Source organism: Rhamphochromis longiceps, linkage group LG4 (genome assembly GCF_057381845.1).
Source record: "Rhamphochromis longiceps isolate RC_006_pf linkage group LG4, R_longiceps_female_GT1.1, whole genome shotgun sequence".
Lineage (NCBI taxonomy): Eukaryota > Metazoa > Chordata > Actinopteri > Cichliformes > Cichlidae > Rhamphochromis > Rhamphochromis longiceps.
The window spans coordinates 35,819,365-35,839,785 of NC_140560.1; the positions used below are offsets into that span (position 1 = coordinate 35,819,365).

Here is a 20,421-nt window from a genome sequence, read left to right on the forward strand (position 1 = left end):
TTGCCACCTAATACCCAAACCTCCCATGGAGCCCTGCTGAAGGGGTGGCAGAGGACAGCGGTGTGGTCCAGAGAAAAAGAGGCATGGCAGTGGGGTTCCCAGTCAGATGGAGGGATTGGCAATAGCACATGGCTGTGGCACAAATCATAGTGTGAGGTAGCTGGTAGGCATCCAGTACCAGTGCTCATTTTTATCCTGTGTTAGCGAGCGCTAAACTTTTGTAGAACAAGCCCCAGAATCTGTGCTCCGCTATCCAAATATAGTATGACAAGAGTCTGGCTCCATCCATACAGATGCAGCAAGTAGGCGTGTAGCTAAAAACGGCACAAATGTCGGGACTCTGTTTTACGTTATTTGTTGTTAATGTGACATCATTCGTCAGGGTGAGCGGCACATCCCGTGCATATTGCATTCTCAGCTCATCTTATTGCAATTGGCAAACTTGCGCTGGATGTTTTCAGCACCATGGACAGCTGTCACTTAGAAATCCCTTCATATGGCTCGGCTCTCCTCAGACTAACGCAAAGAGACTCTTCTCGGCAGCTAATTCCCAGGAAGACAGGAGATGAGTAGCTTTTCATTCACCAGTTCATATTTTTCTGCGACTAAGGTGGAGGTTTCTTTTTTTTTTCTTCTTTTTTGAGGACTCGTGAAAAGCTACCAGCTGTGTAAATGACAGAAAAGAAAGGCTAATTGCCATCTTAACATATGTAGAGAGATCCTCTCATTGTTGGAGTGTACTTTAGGGGGATAATTAAGCTCCAGACTCTTGATTAGATTAAGCTGTTTTTTTGGTCCCCAGTGCGTGGATTAAGTGCTCATTGCCCGATGTATTTGAGCAGGAAGTATTAGAGAGATCAACCTTGTGGAAAATCAGATCTTTCTTTATGGGAGCCGGTTATGACCCCATCATTGGCACAGAGCGGGATTACCTCGGGTCCAACTGGCTCTGCAGGTATTGAGCTTCTCTCAAGTTGACACATATGACATACGAGGTGCAGCGTGACCCCGCCGCCCTTCAGCGCATAACTCATATTTTCTCCAACCCCCCTCCCGGAAAGGGTGTTTGACTTTGGTGGCTAGACCAGGTTTGCGCTCTCATACGCTGTTGCTGTTGTTGCTTTTCATGGGCTTACCAAGGTGTGACAGCGCCTTTGATTTATGGGTTATTATTGAAGCAGTGTAGCCTATCGCCAACTCATTATGAGTTTACATTCACATACATCACCGCATGCATATTGCATACAAATTTTAAAAAAAAGAGAAGGAAGCAATTGGGCTTTGTGGGAGCCCAGAAACAGCGGCGATTTGTTAAGAAGAGGGCAACGCACCTCGAAAACTATCAAGGATTGTTTTTGCCCTTTAGCGGCCGTGCTCAGATGTCCACTGCTCCAAAAAAAAGGAGGGACTAATTTAAATGTCAAGGTCAGCGTTATAAATCACCCGGGAGGCAAAGGGGGCACCGTCCCAGTCCAGGCCGTCCACGGGTGTGTTGGCAGCAAAGAAAGCGCCCCGCACATTGGTGGGCGTCACCTGGCCAAATGAGACGCAAAGTTTGAATATGTGTGCGGACCCACTAATGGAGCGTGATGTTAATGGCAGAAGACATTAAACCGGGCTCTCTGTGTTTTTAAAAGCACCACTAATCTGTCTCCCTGTCAGCTTTATTGAAGCAGCGAGGCTAGGGTGAGCATCGTCCATTAGGGTGCTCACTGGTCTCGACCAAATGCAGGGCTGGCGCTGCACACGGCAGAGTACCATCAGGCTGTCACTCCCCAGGCACAAACCCATACAGCACCGCTTACCTACGAGCTGCCATGGATCTTCATTGTAGTCTAGTTTGTCGGAGATTGCGAGGGACTGGCGGGTCGTCTGAAACAGGCCGGATGCGTGTTATTAACCCGCATTATTTACCCCAGCCGAGGCACCGCGTCACCCCACCAAACCAAATCAGACTCGAGCTCCACATCAGAGTGATCTGTGATTGGGGAAAGTGAAGCGGTCCGTGATGAATTCATCCAAAGCGTGTCGCGGAAATGAATAAGGCGAAGAGTAAGGTGAGGAGAGGGTGACGAAGGGGCGTTTCTGGGGATAAAGAATAACGGGGCTGACTGTGCTGTGATGGACCAGACGTTGGGGGAGGGAGAGAGGGCGAAGACCAGAGGGAAGGGAGCAGTGAGGGAATTACAATTGCTGGAAAAGTAGAGGCCAGCTTAATCATGTCTAGAGATCAGTGTGTTTGTATGCACCTCCACAGCCTGTAATCAGACAGCCAGTGGACCGATTGAAGGTTAAGTGGAGAGCTGACGATCACATCGGCTGTCCTCTAATCTGCGACCGTGGCTATTTTGTCGCACCGTCACACCAACCCTTACTCATCACCCCGAAGCCTTTCACCCCAACTGACCCTTTTCACGTTCAGTGGTAGCCATCAGCAGAGGACAGAGCATGTGGCTGTGCGATTGGCTAAAGATGGTCCCAGATGGGTTTGGAGATGGGGGTCATGCTGAGGTTTGGGACTTGGCTGTCCTGCCCATCTGCTCCATTTCCCCTCGGGGAAGTTCAGAACGTCTAGTCAAGTTGTTCAACAACCTTTACCGCCTGTTCGTCTCCGCCCGACACCGAGAAACGCCCTCTACCTCTACCTCTACCCCGTCCACCCTCCCGCTGCTCTTTGTTGCTAGCCCATTGTGTCTAAACTATGCAAAAGCCGTGGTGCGAAACTAGTGGTATTGCATCCATTACCTGCCCAGCTTCAAGGCTGCCCCTCACCAGGCATCGGGAAAGGATGCGTACAGCAAATGTGGATCCTTGCTGAGTACGGCACAAAGCAGCGAGCTGGGAAAGGGGAGAGTGCTCGATGAGGCGCACCTAGAAAAGATTAAATCTATTGTTTCCTTGTCTTCCCTATAATGCATTCTGTCATAGGGAAAGCAGTGCCACACGTCTCTCTCTAATGTATTCTGTCATAAGGTAAGCAATGCCAAGTCGAGGATGTTCTCTGAAAGTCATTTTCTCTTCTTCTCGTGTGTGTTTTTGTTCTATAGTAACAGGATTTCCCTACCCTGCCACAGGCGCTACGGTGGCCTATAGGGGTGCCCACTTGCGGGGACGGGGACGGGCTGTGTACAACACATTCCGCACAGCTCCACCTCCACCACCAATCCCAGCTTACGGAGCGTGAGTACTGACCCTCCGAGGCCCGGTTCAGGTCGCATGATATTTTTGTCTGGTACGATAAGTTTTGTCTTTTCATAGCTGAGAGTTTTAGCTTTTATACACTCTTTCAGACATCAAGACAAAATGCGTGTTGTGGACTGTTCCTCCTGATGCAAAGTAGCACACGACATCATCAGTGTCAGGCCGTAACTGGGCTGATACTGTGTAGTCTGAACACAACGAACACTTTTTATATAGATAGCTGTCGTTTGGTTAGATTTCACGCTGCAGTATGAATGAAACTGTACCCAAGACTGCTCCGACTGAATTTATGCCCAAACTTTGCTTTTCTACTCATAATTTAAAAGAAATCTTTCTGTTGCGTCTCAAGACCGTGCCCTCCTGCAGGAAACCCGCTTGTCTAACATAGCCAGGCAGCATTGCTGCTGTAATTTTACATATTTTTTTATCTGCGGATATACATAACCGAACCCTGCCCGTCCTTACATTTGTACAGCGTGTGTTGACAAAGGAGTAACTGACAAAGTCAAGGTGAGAGCTGCGATAGTGTATTACCAGTCAGATCTCACTGGACTGTGACCGGGGCCCGTGCTGATCTCCTGGCTTTATGCAAGCCTACCTCGCACTCGTCTCTTATCAGCGCTGGTCTGTGTGGCCGTGGGAGAGGTCTGACGGAGGCTGGCCGCTGCCCCGCCATAGCTGTCTATCTGTGATTAGATCTGGATCTGTCTTAGTGCGGTGGGACTCGCAGCTGAGACTGGAAATCCCACATCCCCATTCGCCTCCTTCCCACTCGGGGACCCCTTTGCTGCTGATGGCAGCCGGTTGATTTATATAGCCTAGTCATGTGACGCAGCTCCTTCACTGCCTTCTTTTGTCCTCCCTCTCCACCGCCAGCCCTCCTGATAGCAACTGCAGCAACTGGAAAGACAAACAATTTTACCAGAGCAGAAAATTGGACAGGGATGTGAAACCGTTACACCTTTCAGTTTGTGTCATTCATTATTTGTGGTACAGCGAGCTAAAGCTGCTAAGAGCTGACCCCACAGACCTGCAAATGGTCAAAATAGGAAAATTGGCAAAGGCTGAGAGTCGGTGGGGTCGGATGCAGTCCAAGTCAACTAACTGTGCTTTCCTGTTTCGCACGTTCACAGGGTGGTGTACCAAGATGGCTTCTACGGTGCAGAGATCTATGTAAGTACAGTTGACTTTTCTTCTAGATGAAACAGAAGTAAAACAGACAAGAAGCCCAGCCCTGGAGACAAAAACGTGATCTCCTCAGCCCCCAGCCTCGCTGCCAAGCCGGCGTCGATTAGGCCTCCGTCTACTGTGCCAAGAAACTCAACAACAAAATTTAAAACCCCCTCAGCTCCTCCCTCCTCTCCCTCTTTTCTTCCTATGATCTCAGACTTTGGCAAAGAGGCAGACCCTGACTCAGTGTCCCATGTCAAGTTTGGTCATTTATTCCTTTAGATTTGTCTGGAGGTTTTTAAGTCCCCCCCCCCTGCCGCCCCGCCAGCTTTCTTTCTTCTTGTTACCTCTCTGGTGTTTTTGCATTCACTCCGAGGGTTTGGCTGGGATATCCCCTGCTTGCCCCAGGGGGTCTGCGCAGACCTGAGTGGAGCCGGTTCCTCCCAGCCATCAGCAAGTGGGAGATAAGAGAAGCCGCAGATAAAGGGATTAACTGTCCCTCTGGAGCTGTCCGTGCAGGCAGGGTCACATCGGGGGCTGGCCCTGCTGCACCTCGCCCTTGACAGAGAAGAGCGTGGACTCTGTGGAGATAATGCTGAAATTACCACGCTGCCCCACTTTGACACGAGTCCAAACGTTTGCGAGGAATGTAATTTGTCCCTTTTGGGGTTTTTTTTTTTCCACCGCAGTGAGATGACTGTCTGTGCAGCAGCAGCAATGACAGTTCCTTCTCACTTTCACCCTGACAAAGACCGGTGTCTGGGAATGAAATGCTAAACCCAAGTGATCCATGACTTACACACCGGCCCGCACGATAGGGCCGTATTTCACCGGCTTTTGTTGTAGGGACACCCACCACTCTGGAAGAGACCCGGGCTGTGCTCTGAGCGATGTTGTTTGTCTCTCACGCTCATTTAGCCACCTCCAGCTAAGTCCTACACAGCTATGTCCCCTGACCGAGGCCTGGCCAGGTCGGTCCATCACTCAAAGCGTCAGGCCGGCCCCTGGTGCTTTACTGCCATTAGTTTTGGCAATGGCCACTGCATTGCTTCAGACTGGCTGAGAGTATGTGAAGGTCTCGAGTGACCAAGAGGGAGCCGTCCCACAGCCCTCAGTGTCCTATACAATCATTCAGTGGACACTGGCGTGCTGTCAAAAGCAGCCAGCTGTTCTGTCAAGGCTTCTGCTAATACATTAGCAGAAGGGGGGGGAACGAATGCATGCACATATAAATGCACATACGTGGCATGCGCTAATGCATATGCATGCATAGACACACACGGCACACCCACATATTCCCCATGACAAAATAAAAAATGTGCTGCGCGGCCGCGTGCAGGATTTGACAATGTGGGAGAGTGATTTATTGTTCCGTGTTTGTTCAGGCTGTTGCTGTAATCAACACATTCCCAAGGCATGACCGTCCCACAGGAAGTCATCCGCTTCAATTGCTGTGACTTCCTGTCCCCTTGGTAAACATCAAGGAGCGGAATTCGATCGCCGTGGCCCCGATTTCGCTTGCACCCGCGACCTCGGCCGACTCACCGTTACTTCGCGATGTCGCTCTGCATCGGACACCCCCCTCCCCTTGAGTTTAAAAATAAATGAAAACATGCATTATTAAAAGCCACCTATCCACCGTATGGACACAGATGGGCACACACTCCACTGGCACTAATAGAAAAACAGTGGGAGAACAGCTTCATTTTTCAAGGAGAGTAATAGCAGCACTCCACAATGAGGTCTTTAATTCCTTCCCCATTCTGGCAAATGAATACAGCGGTCCTGACTCCCCAATGGTCCGACCGTCTTCTGCCTTCTTACTTCTTTTGTGAGCCGGGGGGGTCATGTATAAGGGGAAAAAAGGGGGAGATCTTCAATTACGGAGCAGCGGCGCGCCCTCAATCTAAAAATGGGCCGAATGTGGGGATTTGGCTCACGTTGCCTCCGTTGCTGCGCTTCGGATGAGCCTCCGGTGCGACAATGACTTGCTCCCCCTAAACGCGTTGCCTCTCAGAACATCATTCATTCTCTTGTTGCCACCACCTGCCTAACACACCATATATCAAACAGCACCCTCTGGTGTCTCACGGGGAGGCTGCAGTCGGGGAGTGTGAGCAGATGAGCAAACTACTGCGTGGTGACATTTAACCATTAAGGCAATTTGAGGCTGTGTGTGCGCAAGTGGTTGTTTTCTTGCGTCTTTGAGAGCTAACCTTTGTCTGCACAGGTAATCACTGATTAAATATGGTGGTATTTTTTTGTTCTTTTACAGGGTGGCTATGCAGCATACAGATTTGCCCAACCCACCACCACCGCTGCTTACAGTGACAGGTGAGGGTCTCAGATTGTATGAGACTGATTCTCTTGTATGTAATTTGAGGGGTTTTAAAGACAAAAATCTCCGTAAAGTTATTAATTAATAGACCCTGTGCACGAGAAAATGCTAACTTCCTGGTTTGAGACCGGATGTAGGGTTGTACGTTTCCGGTAGCTTTACTTTGCGGTCAAGATATCCTCCAAAATCATGTCCAGAAAACGGAAAGATGGCGTTAAGTTACAAAGAGCAGAAGGTGGGAACACTCACCACTGTTGTGTCATAAAAAATCTAATGATCAATTTTGACGTTTAAAGAGTTTAGATCGATCAGTTGTTTGGAGAACTGCAGCAGAAGACACATCGTCCGATGATTTAAACAGGTGAAGAATAGTCAAACCAGATGTTTCCCCCGTTATGTTGATATCAGCTCATCAAGTACACACCTACACAGCATGTTAACAAACCGTGAAAAAAAGCCACACCAGCAATCATTCATTTTTTGTAAGGGTTTCTATACATTAATATTTACAAAGGGTATGTTGTGACTTACCTTCAAAATTACAGCGGTTCACCTTTCACCTCGCTGTTTCGCAGATTTTTTAGTGCAAGTTTGCACGTTTTTTTTTACGTCACATCCTGCGTCCTGATCGCTGCAGACGATCTCCTCCGTGACATCTCTCCTGTACAGTACAGAATCGCTGCATCGATCGCTGGCAGTGTGACTCTGAAGTGCAGTACTGTATGTCCACGAAACGTTTTGCACCGTCAAAAAATAAAATTGGCTACTTGATTTCACCTATTTTAGAACATAACACCCGCGAAATATAACATTTGAATCCATTTTTTCTTTTGCTCTGAGGTGCAGGGAAAAAATATCGACAACTCTATGAACAGCATTTACAGATATATTGGGTAAATGCCCAAGACATCTATAGAAATGTAAATCGCCGCTTAACTTGTTTTGGACCGTAAACCAGGCGCGAATAGGACACCGGAAATAGCATATGCTAACGTGCACATAGTCTATTGGCTGTAACTGGGAATATTGAGGCTGTTTTGAGTGTTTCCCATAATTCCATAAGACAAGGCTGACTTCAGCCATCGTTAGCGTTCACTTCTCAAGTGCTTAAAGAAACAGAAATGCATTGCAGAGCAGGCACAGGCTACTTTTTTTCTCCACGAGCAGCTGTTGAGAAAATGCTGAATTGAAAGTAAAAACATGGACATGTTTCCGATGTGTCCGACTCGGCTCCCGAGAACTTTTGATTTAAAGCAACAAGTTGATCCCACAGGCTGTGAAACAGGGGAAATTACTGGGAGAAGGAAAAAGGAGTGCGCCTCTAAATATGTCCTCATAAATCTCATAAATGCAGCCATCGCTGTGTCGGAGTAGCAAAGGGTGGGCTTCAGCTTTAAATAATTAGTGTTTTCCCACCAAAAATGATCATATCTACAGGAGACGTGATAGTAGGAGAGCGCGTTCCTCTCGAGTTATCTTATCTATTAGGCAAACCACTATATTCTTTTTAGCACACACGCGCACGGAGAAAAAAAGACTAACCTTGTTGGACTCGATGAGAAAAGCAGTGATATATGTCGTGACTCTCCGCTTGTGAGGGGAGAGTGGGTATATCACTGCGGTATTTATTAATGGCCTCGGGTCTGCGGAGGGGAGGTGGGGAGACGGAGAGAGGCAGAGATGGACCAGCGGGAACTCTATCACTTCTGAGTGATGTCACTCTGGTTCAGGTGTGCTCTGTTTGAGGAGGCGTCGCTGATTCATTTCGGCCCCGAAAGCCGTTGTCAGCCGGGATGTGGGCCGGTTTGGGAATCTAATCTGGGAAGGATTGAGCATGTCACTTGTGATAACGTACACCCTGCCTGAGAGCCTGAAGATCATATCGATAATGTAAGATTTATCAGGCCTCGCCGCGGTTCGAATTATGAGCAGCCGCGCTCTGCGAGAGCAGAAATTGGACGGCGGCTTTTTTTCCCTCTCCGAGTGATTTAATTCGTGTTTCTCTTGCCTTTACTTTTCTCTGAGATTTAATATAATTCGCCCCAAGTTGTTTGTTTTGCTTTGTCTGTTTGTTTCCTTTTGAATAAGCGGTCATGCCCACTGGATCAATAAGGGTTTGCTGGTGTTGTCTCAGCCGCACCTTATCAGACTTTACCGTGGAGCCGTCAGCCAATCATAAAAAAAGAGGTCGCCGGGATTGAGGAAGGCGTGTGAAACCCTGCAAAATATGAAACATTTATTATCCGAAAAGCCCACACCGCTCACAGGCTGCATTACCAAAGCCCTTTAAGTAACTAAAGAGAGTTGGTACAGGCGAGGCTGATGAATCAAAGAGGCCTTCACAGGAGCCAGGCACATCGTAGAGACCCTGCTAGCTTCCAGTCGGCTCTGTGACATTGCGCGGGGTGGTTTGACCTGCTGTTCGTCAGCGGCGCCACTCTGGTGAGAGTCATTTTGGAGATGTATTAGCCTTAGAGGGCCTGTGGGGTTCAGTGCTCACTGAAGATAAGAGGACCACGGAGACTTCCCCTGGCCATCTCACGGCACGGGCCTCCTCCCCAAGGAGCCGAGACAGCCTTTCCGATTTCACGTCCTGCTCGCTGACCTTGGGTGCCGACGGACTTGAATGGGCCGCGCCATATTTAGATCTTATATAACTCAACGCATCTCGTACGAACGTCGTACGTCTTGTTGTCTCCTTTAGGAGAATTTCCTCCTCTCTCCACTCCTTTTTTTTTTTTAATTCCTGGTTGATTTGATGCCCTCAGTCCTTGGCTGGGTGTGCCTTATCTGCTCCTTGCAGACCCTCATTTGCAAGCAAGAGCTAAAAAAAGAAAGTAAATAGAGGAATATGTGAAGTCGAATAAATAAATAAATAAAGCGCACACATCTTGTCCTGTCTCAGAAGGAAATTGGAAGGATTAGTTCCAAACCAGCAACAATGAAAAGACAGGGGCGTGAGCCCAGTGTGCAGCCTCGGTAAACAAGAGCAGGGTGAGAGAGCGAGCCCTCCAGCGCCAACTCTGCTCTGCATCCTTCTTTTTCTGCCTCCCTCCGCTCATTACCTATTCTATCCAGCTAATCAAGATGACAATGAAAAGACAAGTATAATTCACCAACCTTTGAACTCCCCTTTTTGAACCACCTTGTATAAAGCAGGAAGCCCAGGAGGCCGGGGAGGGAAATAATTGATTGCGTTAGAGACTTGAAAGGGTTTACTTGAGGGGTTGAGCATTAAACAAGCATGCATAAATGTTCTTCTCTCCTCGTCAATGATAGATCAATGACCGCCTTCTCTGTCCCCTGTTGTGCAGCTATGGCAGAGTCTATGCAACAGCAGACCCTTATCACCACACGATTGGCCCTGCAGCCACATACAGTGTGGGGACCATGGTAAGTCTATGAGAGCACCGCCTGTTCCTGTCTGCACCCTCCATGACACAGGCTACAGCACACACACACACTCCAAAATAAAGACCAGAGACTTCACTCATCACTGGTTTTTATTTACGGGTTGTTCATTAATCGATTCGGGTTTTTGTCATGCTATCTGGCACACCCTAGTGGGCAGTACTGAGTAGTACTGTGAAGCCCTGGCATGTGGAAATTGGCTCAGATATTAAGTGCAATAAACTTCTGCAATGCCATGCAAGCTCACCTCCTGCACTATTGATCTGACACAAGTTCCTCCTGAAGTGAGAATGAGTGATCACTGCAGTCTTTTCTCCCTCTCCCAACACGAGCTTTACATGTTACATAACAGATACATTTCCAAGCTTTGTTTTCATCCTACATCGCTCAACTTGCTCCCGAGTGCGACAGATCATCTTCTTTTTGTTCCCCCCCCCCATTCAGTCAAACCGAACCCGAAAAGATGAGGTCGAACTGTTAATGTCTGTTTTTAGCTAGCTTTTGCAGCTACTGTAACATCAAAGATGAAAAGTGACGATAAACAAACGAGGATTTTTTCCGAAACTGAGAGTTCCTCTTTGGTTTTGTTTTACGACGGCGAGGAGGATGATGAGGAGGAGGGAGTTGGGCCGGGCTCGCAAACCAAACCTAGAGATTAAGGCCCATCAAACGCATGCAGCAGTGTGCCGTGGGACATAAAAGAGAGAGCGAGACTGAGGGAGGGAGTTGTCTCACCCTCCTCTCCTGCCCACAAGCTTGATCGGTGGCGTGTTCTCAGCTTGAGAAATGACTCAAATTCATCATTACAGCATGCATGCGATTTTTCAACAACTTTAAAAAAGAAGCGTACAGTTCCCCGGTGCAGCTGCTAGCTAAAAGCTTTCATTAATTAAGACATTTCTTTTTCCTCTTCATTTACTTAATTAAAAAAATGTGCTTGAATGTTTTTTATTCTTTCTTCTCTTCCCTCCAAATTTCCTTCCTTTCCTCTGACACTTTAATCGTCCTCTCAGCGAATGTAGAAGTCAGGATCTGGACCCTAAAAAATATCTAATGTGGTGTGTGTTGGGAGCTCAGGGAGCTAACGCAGGCTTGTTTGTGTGTGTGTGTGCTCGTGGGTTCACGGGGCGCTGAACAAATGCCGAGGCTACTGGGATGCAGGCTGTGCTGAGGCCAACATCTAATAAACTCCTAAGCTAAAGAGAAAAGACCAGTTTGGTTCCTAATTCTTTAATCATATTTGATTAATGGTTCTCCAGCAGCGAGGAGTCATTTTTGCATTTAAAAGCTATACAATAATTAGTTCCTCTGAGGTTGAGGTTGGAAATTCTCTTTACTCGTTTCCAGCTTACAGAAGCATCTCGTACGGATGAAAGTTTTGTACAAGCAAGAGGGATCCGCGAAATTAGGCAAAATTAGCCTTTGAAGACATTCGGTAGCCTTTGGAGTTTGCCTGAATTCCTAATTGCAGCAGAGCCACCGAAAGATGAGAAGGACTGCGTGTGTGTGCGTGCATGTGCAGGTGTGCATGCATAGGCCCACTTGCATGCTCTATGTGTGTCTGCCCTAGATATCTTGAGCATGGTGCTAAATCTAAGGGCTAATGTCCTGTGGTGGTTTGGCCCTCCAGAAAGGTGCAGGCACCTCTGCCAGACTTGAAAAGGAGCCGTGATTAAACCTCTCAGAACTTATTCTGCTTTAGTCCGATCTCTGATATTGTTACGGCCGTAAAAGGACAAAAATCTCTGTTTTTCAATTTATTTCTAAGCGTAATGAAATCAAAATGTATTCGCCGTTCAAGAAAGTGCTCTATCTACATGCATATAAACAATTTCCTCCGTATGAATTGCACCAGTTAAGCTCCGAATCCAACAATCCACTTTACCTCCCGTTCCTAACACACACTCGGATTGTATGCAATCGGGGAATTTATTCAACAAAACCCGTTATTGGCTTCAGTGTCTCAAACTCTCAATCTGTGTCGAGATTATACGTATATGAAAACTCAATAAGTTAAAAGGAAGGAAATTTGTGGAGAAAGAGAAACCGACTCTAGCTGTCACCTGAATACTGATTGGTACTTTTTCATCTTTGATGTTGCAGGCTAGCCTATACAGAGGAGGGTACAGTCGCTTCACTCCCTACTAAAAGAAAGAAAAAAGCGAGAAAAGACAGAGACATTACCCACAACAAACAAACGAAAAAAAAATCCTCTCTTTAAAAAAATAAAATACAAACACAAAACGAGCGAACACCCAGTCCTTGGCGGAGAGTTAAATCTAACTAAAAGCTTCCAGGTCCACATGCTGAGCCCCTCCCCTGACACTCGCAAGCAGATATTTCTACAACAACCTTTTTGATGTCATCATTGGTCTGCTCTTGTTTCGTATTCATTTTGTGCTTTTGGTTTTCTTTTGGAAAGTTTTATGCACATGTGCATTATCTTGACTGCTGTATATGGGTGCTGTGTCACCATAACCAATGTGAGCCTACTGCAGCACGCATGGTGCATGCTCAGAGGTGTGTATATGCAGCTGCTGTCATCTGACTAAGAATATACTGGGGCATTTCTATCCTATATGTGTGTGTGTGCACACAACAAAGAGAAATCAGGTTGATGGTGAACACTGATCCATCCCATTTAATTCCTTTCCCAGCTTTTATCATCGAATCTTTGACTCATCCAGCACGCAGAAGTGCAGAACGCTTAATGCTGACGAGCATGCCTTGGTAATTCTTAGTTCAAAGACAGCACTGCTCTGATTGCTTTCTTTTTTTTCCTCAAACATTGGAGTGTCCTACTGTTGTGCACTTGCAGTGGAGCCTTACAAGCTGTATTATGTGGTATGACAGCATGCAGAGTAAAGGGTCATGAAGGTCAGATTTCTGCCTTGAACTCACAATGCTCATATGCCAGCCCGGTCTCTTGCAAAGCACTGTGCATTTATATGCAACTGTTCTGCATTAGCTGCTGTGTTTTGGGGGAAATGTGACACCGGCTGTGTTGATGTGCAGCGATTCATATAAGTACAGCTGAATGTAAATATGGGGGATGAGCATTTGCATTTCCCACCGGCGGCCTGTGTTCGCATCTTATCTCATGCTCACTGGTATTTTTAGAAATTTGATAGGACCATGAAACATGTGCTTTAAGCCGCCTTAAATTACTTTAAGGGATAGTTGTCTTTTATTAGATCCTGTTCCAGTGATTTTTTTTCTCCCAGGCGATTTAAAATTAGTTCTTCTGCTTTACACCGCCTCTCCAGGAGACATTATACAAAAGTTCTGAATTGGCTGAAAAGTTCTTCTGACGACACGTAAACAGAACTTTATCTGCAAAGTTGTTGGAGCTCAGCTCATGAATGTACTTAGTTTTCGTCTTTGTAGCGTCGCATCAACACATTTCTGAGGCGCACAGTTTGTGTCGCTGTAGCCATCGAAGCAGACCAAACCCTGCACTGGTTTTAACACAAGTCATTAAAAAAAACGACAAACCAGCAAAAAGAAGTGAAACTGTGTGATCCTCAGAATTCCAAAGTTTGGGAACACCTGCTCGAAAGGATAAAGGGACCAGGCACTGGAATATGGGAATCTAGAATTTGCATTAAAAGCTGAAAAGCAACACGCTGTGACCAGGTTTGTCCACCAGAGGGCACTCTGCAACACGTTTGTGCGAGCCGCACAGAAAGTTAAACGAATTGAAATATTTGGCCTCAGTCTTAAAGAAAAAATTATAGTGTCAGTAAAGCTCATCTTGGGTAAATTAATTACACTTGAAACATGAGTGCAGGGAATCCATAACGATATCGTACGTGCGCTGGAAACACGATGTAGAGATTCATTTTTAAATATGAACCAAAAACCTGCAGTGGACTTTCTTACATGTCTGATGTGCAGGATTAGTCAAATAATTGATTAGTCTACTGACAGACAAAGTAATGCTCCCAGCTGCTGCGTCTTATTGTAAACTGAGCATCTTTTGTTTTGGCTTTTTTGGTTGAGCAAACTAGACAATTTGAAGCCATCGCTTTCGGCTCTGGGAAGTCACGATAAGCCCCGCGAACAATTTCTTCTTCACACTTCACTGACTAAATGGGTAAATCGGTTAATCAAAAATTTGCATAACATTGTGCAGCGGTTCCTGTGTGTCTGCAGTGTACGTTTCCCCAAAACGCCATTGTTAAACGCAGAATAGTCGCATGTGAAGTGAGTTTGCAGAAGACACGGTTGCATATTCTCACTAATACAACACGGGGGGTGATCTGTACACAAGGTTTACGCTAACCCCACACATCCGTCACACGGGAATGACACAACACTGAGGTGGGTTAACCCTGGCAGAGGGCTGTTCTTCTACAAGTCACCGCTCTCTTTTTTAAGCATTGCACAAAATGTTTTACCTCAGGATGAGCTAACTGAAACTCACAAACTAGGATACAGTGCTACTCACTTCTCAGCCGGCAGGACAGTTTCCTTTCTAACACAACCAGCAGGTTTCGGAAGAGCTAATTTTTCCGTTTTTTCTTTAAGCAGAGACCCCATGATGATAAAATAAAGACTGTACTGTTGTTCTTTACTAAAACTACTGTATTATATATATATTAAGACATATACTGTATACACACACAAGTCCAGGAAGATATTATATATGAAAGCACCCAGGAGTTAGAAGACACAATGTAAATGTGTGTAGAGTGCAGACTTACTCGCCTCTTCGTCGACATGCGGTCATTGCATTGGCTTCTATTACAACTTTGTGCTGCGTGAGGTGGATTTAAAAGAAACTCTGTGTAGCCGCTGTTAGCTGTCGAGATTTAAGCGCAGCTACGGAAATGCAACTGAAAGCTTTTGCCAATAATATTTAATTTCTATGTACTCACACTCAAAGTGTTGTGGTCTTAAAAAAAAATCTGTTTGTTGCACTTTATTTGTTTTCCTTTTTTTCTTTCTGAGATGTAATATATTTATAAAAAAAGTATCATATACAGCTAGATATGTTTAGTCGAGATGTTAAAATGATATAGAGTAATGTTGTATATCAAAAAAGAAAAAAACACCCATTATCTCATAAGTAAAAGAAAAGTCTTTACGTAGGTAAACAAACATTATTCTTCCTTTTGTATGCTAGTACGTACGCTCCGCACCGTTTGGGGTTTTTTATAGAACAAACTTTGAATATTATTTTTACCATTTTAAAAAACGGGTGAACTGATTGTACATTTGTAGGAGTTTCTCACATAAACTCTGCAGCAGAGTACACGTGTGGGCGTTCAGTTAGTGACCACTATTAGACTGGAATGAAATCGATTTGTTTCTTTTTTAGAGCTGAATGTGTGTGCCTATGTGATATATATATATATATATATACATATGCATTAGATTGTGTGAGGGAGGAGAGAGATGGGGGAGTTAAGGCAGTTCGCTAAAACACTGTAGTTTGCAGTAAGCTAACAGCTTTGCATGACTTCACTCTTACGGTCCCTGTAATAACATGACGACACAGACGCTCTGACCTCATAAAAGATTCAGTGGCAATGAAAAAATGACGATCTGATCACGCTCCAGCATTTATTTTACCTCATGAAGGATGTTTGGACGTCCAGTTTCCTGAGCGGAGCGGGTGCACGTGCTAATGCTTTGACAGACAGTGATCGTACATGAAAACTGGTTGAAAGTGAAGCTTGATCACTGTTATCAATGTCAAAAGGTAGAAATTACCTCAAATTTGTCCAAACCATAGATTATTAGCCAATCACAGCTCTACCACAAACTACGCTGTCATAAACAACAGAAGAATTTATCAACTGTGGGGAGGAAGAACTACTTTTATGCTACAAAACTACTATAAATGATCAGAGTTTACAAACAAACGACAGATTCTGTTGTTTTAATGCAGGGGTCTCAACCTGGAATGAGCTGTGGGCCACTGCTGATACTGGATCTCATTGGAGGACCAAGTAGTACAAAAAGAAACAAGAACACACCCAAAACTATTTACAATAATGCAGCGTTTTGTTTGTTTGCTTTTAATTTCAGATACTTTATAACAAGACAAAACTGCAAACATGAACACAGTTTTCCCTCATTCCTAAATAAACACCTTGGTCCTCTCTGGCCACACACGTGGCAGCACTTCTGCTATCACTTCATTTTTAAAAATAAAATAAAAATTCAGATATAAGTGTCCACATTAGTTTGTGACTCTCTGCCAATGTTGCCTTCATATTAAATCTTTTTTTAACATTGCACTCAACAACAAACAAATCCTCCCAACAAAAAAGTAACTTCAAGGATCAAATTACATTATATTTCTTCATGTTAACATACGGCCTTGATAAGTATCGTGGGCTCCAAGTGGCCCTCGGGCCACGAGTTTGAGACCCGTGATTTAAATTAAAACGAATTAATGATCACATTCTATATAAAACTGGATACGGATTCATCTAAAATCAAGATTTACGCTGTAAGTTGAACTTTGTTTCAGTGATTTTCGTCACGTACACATTTGATGATTTGTAAAAATTTAATACATGTAGGGTTTGCCTACATTAGCATGAGCACGTGCAGTCCAAATAAGGGAACATGGAGATTTATTTGGGGATGCACATCCACTTTTCCCCTCCGTCATGTTATTCCGGGGACAACTTTGAGTACTGTCATCTGGAATTGCTCCTATCAGTCTGCACGGGTTTGTCAACAGTTTACAGAAAAAGTTAAAATAAGCATTGTTTAACCGTTTCAGTGTCAGCTTATCAAGGCTTAAATGTTAAGATATAACATTAATAACTGGCAGTCAGTATTGTAGAGGTCTGAGCCGTTTTTATTATGCTTATGTAAGTCAAAGGTAACTTAAATGTGAATTTATTATACAAACACTTTAATATTTTTGGGTTTGTTTGCTTTAGTTGTATTCCACAACCAGCTTAATATGCAACTAGACCTCTAATTGATCCAAATATGTGTTGGTACTTATTAATAGTAGTATATATGTTTACATATCAGCTGAAAATACTCTTCATCCATCGTTTATATTTATAGGTATTCACTAAGCCCTGATAAGCTGGCAGGTGAATTTATTAATCCACCTAAAATATTTGTACAAAAGAAAACCAAGCAAAAAAGTTACTGTACTTGTATATACATACACACACACACCCATACACTATATCACAATTCTCTGAGTAACTGTTTTATATGTATTCCTATATGAAGTGGGGTCATCTGTGTATTTTGAATTCTATGTTCTCTTTATAATGAAAATATATTGTCTGAAAGGTGTAAAGTAATTCTTTTGGGTTCATTTCATAGCTAAAAGTATGCTATTATGAGCCTTTTCTTTATTCATGAATTCTTTTGTTGTCAATATGTGACATATATATAAGTAACCTCTGATTGTTTTCTGAGTGTCAGAATAAAGCAGTTATATGATCATCATGTCTGCCTTCACACATGGATGTTGTTGTTGCTGTTGTCAATCTAAGACTTTCTCACCACAGTCTAAATTTCCTACCAACCAAAGTCAGTTAACAAAAATAGTCAGTACAGATCTTTTCTTCTTCTTCGCTTCATTGAGATTTAAGCGTCGAATAAGCCCAACTTATTGCTACGTGTAGCTCTTTCAGTTTTTTTTTAAGTTGCTCCTTTGTGGCACAAAATCAAACAGCGGGGAGACTATTAATAATTTAAGTTGAGGTAACTGCTCGTCCACTGTCGTGTATTCCTGTCATAAGTTGTGTTGGTTGACAGACTGATCTGATCACGCTTAAATGATCCAAACAGGAAATGGGTAACTTAGAGCACAAGGTTAATAATAAATTGTGGAAAATAAATGAATACATTGAAGCTGTAGTGTCACACTGGAACTATAATAACTAATAAACTCAAAAATTAAAGGCCATGAACACCACAAACTGAAAGGTTGGCGCTAGACTGAATCAGCTGTTGTGATTGGTTGTTTTGGTCAGGTGACTCAGCGGTCCCCAATCCCTGGGGCATGGACCAGTAACGATCCGTGAGTCGTTTGGTACCGGGGTGTGAAGTTTATGGTTTTTAGAGTTTTTAGTGTCAACTCGTCGTTTCCCGTGTTGTAGTTGTGTGTCTTATTTTGAAAGGAATATTTAGGCGTTACCATAACGATCAGATCATTAAGGGGCAGACAGGAGGATGCTACGCTCAATGTTGTTGGTGCATTTTAGGAGGACGCTGCTAATAAAGTTACATAATTACACAGTGAAGTCACGTTTATTATTATATTGTTGTATTTATCCGCCACACCTTAAAGGATGGGGACCGCTGAGGTAACTGATGAAAAAGGTTGCGTGGGAGCCAATCAGGTCGGTTGCGGACTTGTTGCATCAACTTGTTTGCCTATGACGGGCAGCCAAAATTAGCTTCAGAAGCTACACCACACAGCTGGTTTCAGCAGGTCTCCTCTAACCTCAGACGAAAGATTATTTTCAGGAGTCTTTGGTGTTTTTGAGGACCTTCACTACCATAAATGCTGTTAGGGGAAAACGCGACGGATGGACGCTGTCGGTTAGCTACCTGATGACGCTGTGGAGGCGGTTGCGTGCAGCTGAAGGTGTTGAGGACTTGGATAAGAGCCTCACTTCTGTTAGAGATGAGCAGCACAAATAAGCTTCAAACCCCTCTGAGCTGTGATTACACACCTCGGATTTGGAAGGGCGGGTTTCAGAGCTCAAAGATTATTTTCTGTAGTGGTGACAGTGTTTAAGGATCTTCACCTACTCTGCCTTTGTCTTAATGACGATCCAGCGACTGTTTAGCCCGTGTAACGTTCCAGCAACATCCAAACTAGCGTCCGCTCTCCTTCACTGCACGGTGGCAGCACAAACAGATTAAAACTTGAGGAAATAAACCCCAAACTGTCCGCAGGGCTCAAAGCTAACATGCACACTGTTAAGCAGACTTCACAAACTATGAGTGAGAGCAGCACAGGCTCTCACGCCTGAACCATCCCCTCCCCTGAATCCTTCACATCCGTGGGTGATTAATATATTTGTGTCTGCAGTCCTTCCAGTTCCAGGCTGCCTGACAGCGAGGCCTATATGTAGCTGCAGCGCTATTGTGCTCCCTCCCTGCTGAGCCGTAAGACCGCATGTGGATATTTTTGTATGGTGGGTCCCCAGCGAGCGCTCAGTAAATCCGAGGTATAGAATAGATAGAGGAGAGGAAAAGCTTGGGCCAGTTCCTCTCTGGGAAGAGCCAGATTGGGGCGGGGGTGCAGGGTGGAGGCTGATTGAGCACGCCACTTGTTTGACTGTTTGTCTCTGCTGGTTAGGAGGTGGTGGGGGGACTGGGCGGGGTGATGCACTACAAAGCCATTCTGAAATTAAAGCCTCATCTTCTTTCATTTATTTATTTTTTCATCAGAAGCTCAACAGAGCTGCCGAAGATCACTGTGAATTAGGAAGCGTCTGTCACGACGAGGGTCCCGGGACACTCGCCTCGCCCACACCCCTCCACCCCTCTCTCCCCAGCTGCCATCCGGCCCCATTATACGCTGAGACTTTTCACTTTGTGCTGCCAAACTGCCGATCTCCACTCGCACGATTACAGCTCGCTCTGATCTGTATCCTGGGGAGAGCAGTAGCTTTGGTTTTGGCATGCGTGAGACCTCTACTCCCGCTTCTTTTATGCCGCATTACAAGAGCGCGATGAAACGCGAATGACGCCGAGCTCCCAAACTTTTTCGCAGTTGAGTTGTAGACGCTGTGGCTCCTGTTGCCGGTTTCCACGCCGTGTCTTAACCTCAACTTCTGAACTTTTTTAGTGTACATTGCACAGATGGGGCGGAGGGGGCTTTAAAGCGAGCGCGGGTTGTTTACTCCATACGTTGTTCCATATGTTTACCAGTGTTGGTTTCTCTCAGAGAACTATGCTGTCGGCGACACGATCCTCGCCCCCAAAAAACTTACTCAGAGAGGCACAAAGTTGCACCGAGCTGCTGCACACTGACTCTTCACAGCACCTCTCATTATGCATGTCTATCAGAAACATAACTTTCTGCATATTCACCAGTCTTCCCGCTTCTCTCCCCTGTTTCTAGTAAATACAAAATGAAGAGCTGTACTCAGTATTGATGGACATCACAGATGAAAACAACGAAGAGAGGAGAACTAGCTTTAAGAAAATAACAAAAGAAGAAGAAGACAAGGAGGAGTCCCTCTACTGAGGCTGGCGAGGAAAGACGGGAGGCGTACAAAGTGGCGCCGCGGCAGTGGTGTCAAACCAGCCACAAACTTGACAGACGGAGTGAGCCAGTTTCCACCAGGGACCAC

The 20,421-nt window shown here is 45.1% G+C and overlaps 1 protein-coding gene across 4 annotated transcripts in view; it reads left to right on the forward strand.

Annotated features, from left to right (window-relative positions):
- The window catches only part of LOC146672215 (RNA binding protein fox-1 homolog 3-like), a 328,681-nt gene extending 314,957 nt beyond the window's left edge, over positions 1–13,724 (forward strand). For all 4 annotated transcript variants that reach the window (XM_085404746.1, XM_085404745.1, XM_085404748.1 and 1 more), the window contains 5 exons: positions 3,048–3,180; positions 4,335–4,374; positions 6,647–6,705; positions 10,024–10,102; positions 12,224–13,724. In XM_085404746.1, coding sequence (XP_085260872.1) covers positions 3,048–3,180; positions 4,335–4,374; positions 6,647–6,705; positions 10,024–10,102; positions 12,224–12,268 — 356 coding nt within the window. In that variant the 3' untranslated portion in view covers positions 12,269–13,724. The remainder of the gene's footprint in view (positions 1–3,047; positions 3,181–4,334; positions 4,375–6,646; positions 6,706–10,023; positions 10,103–12,223) is intronic.
- Positions 13,725–20,421: the final 6,697 nt, after the last annotated feature.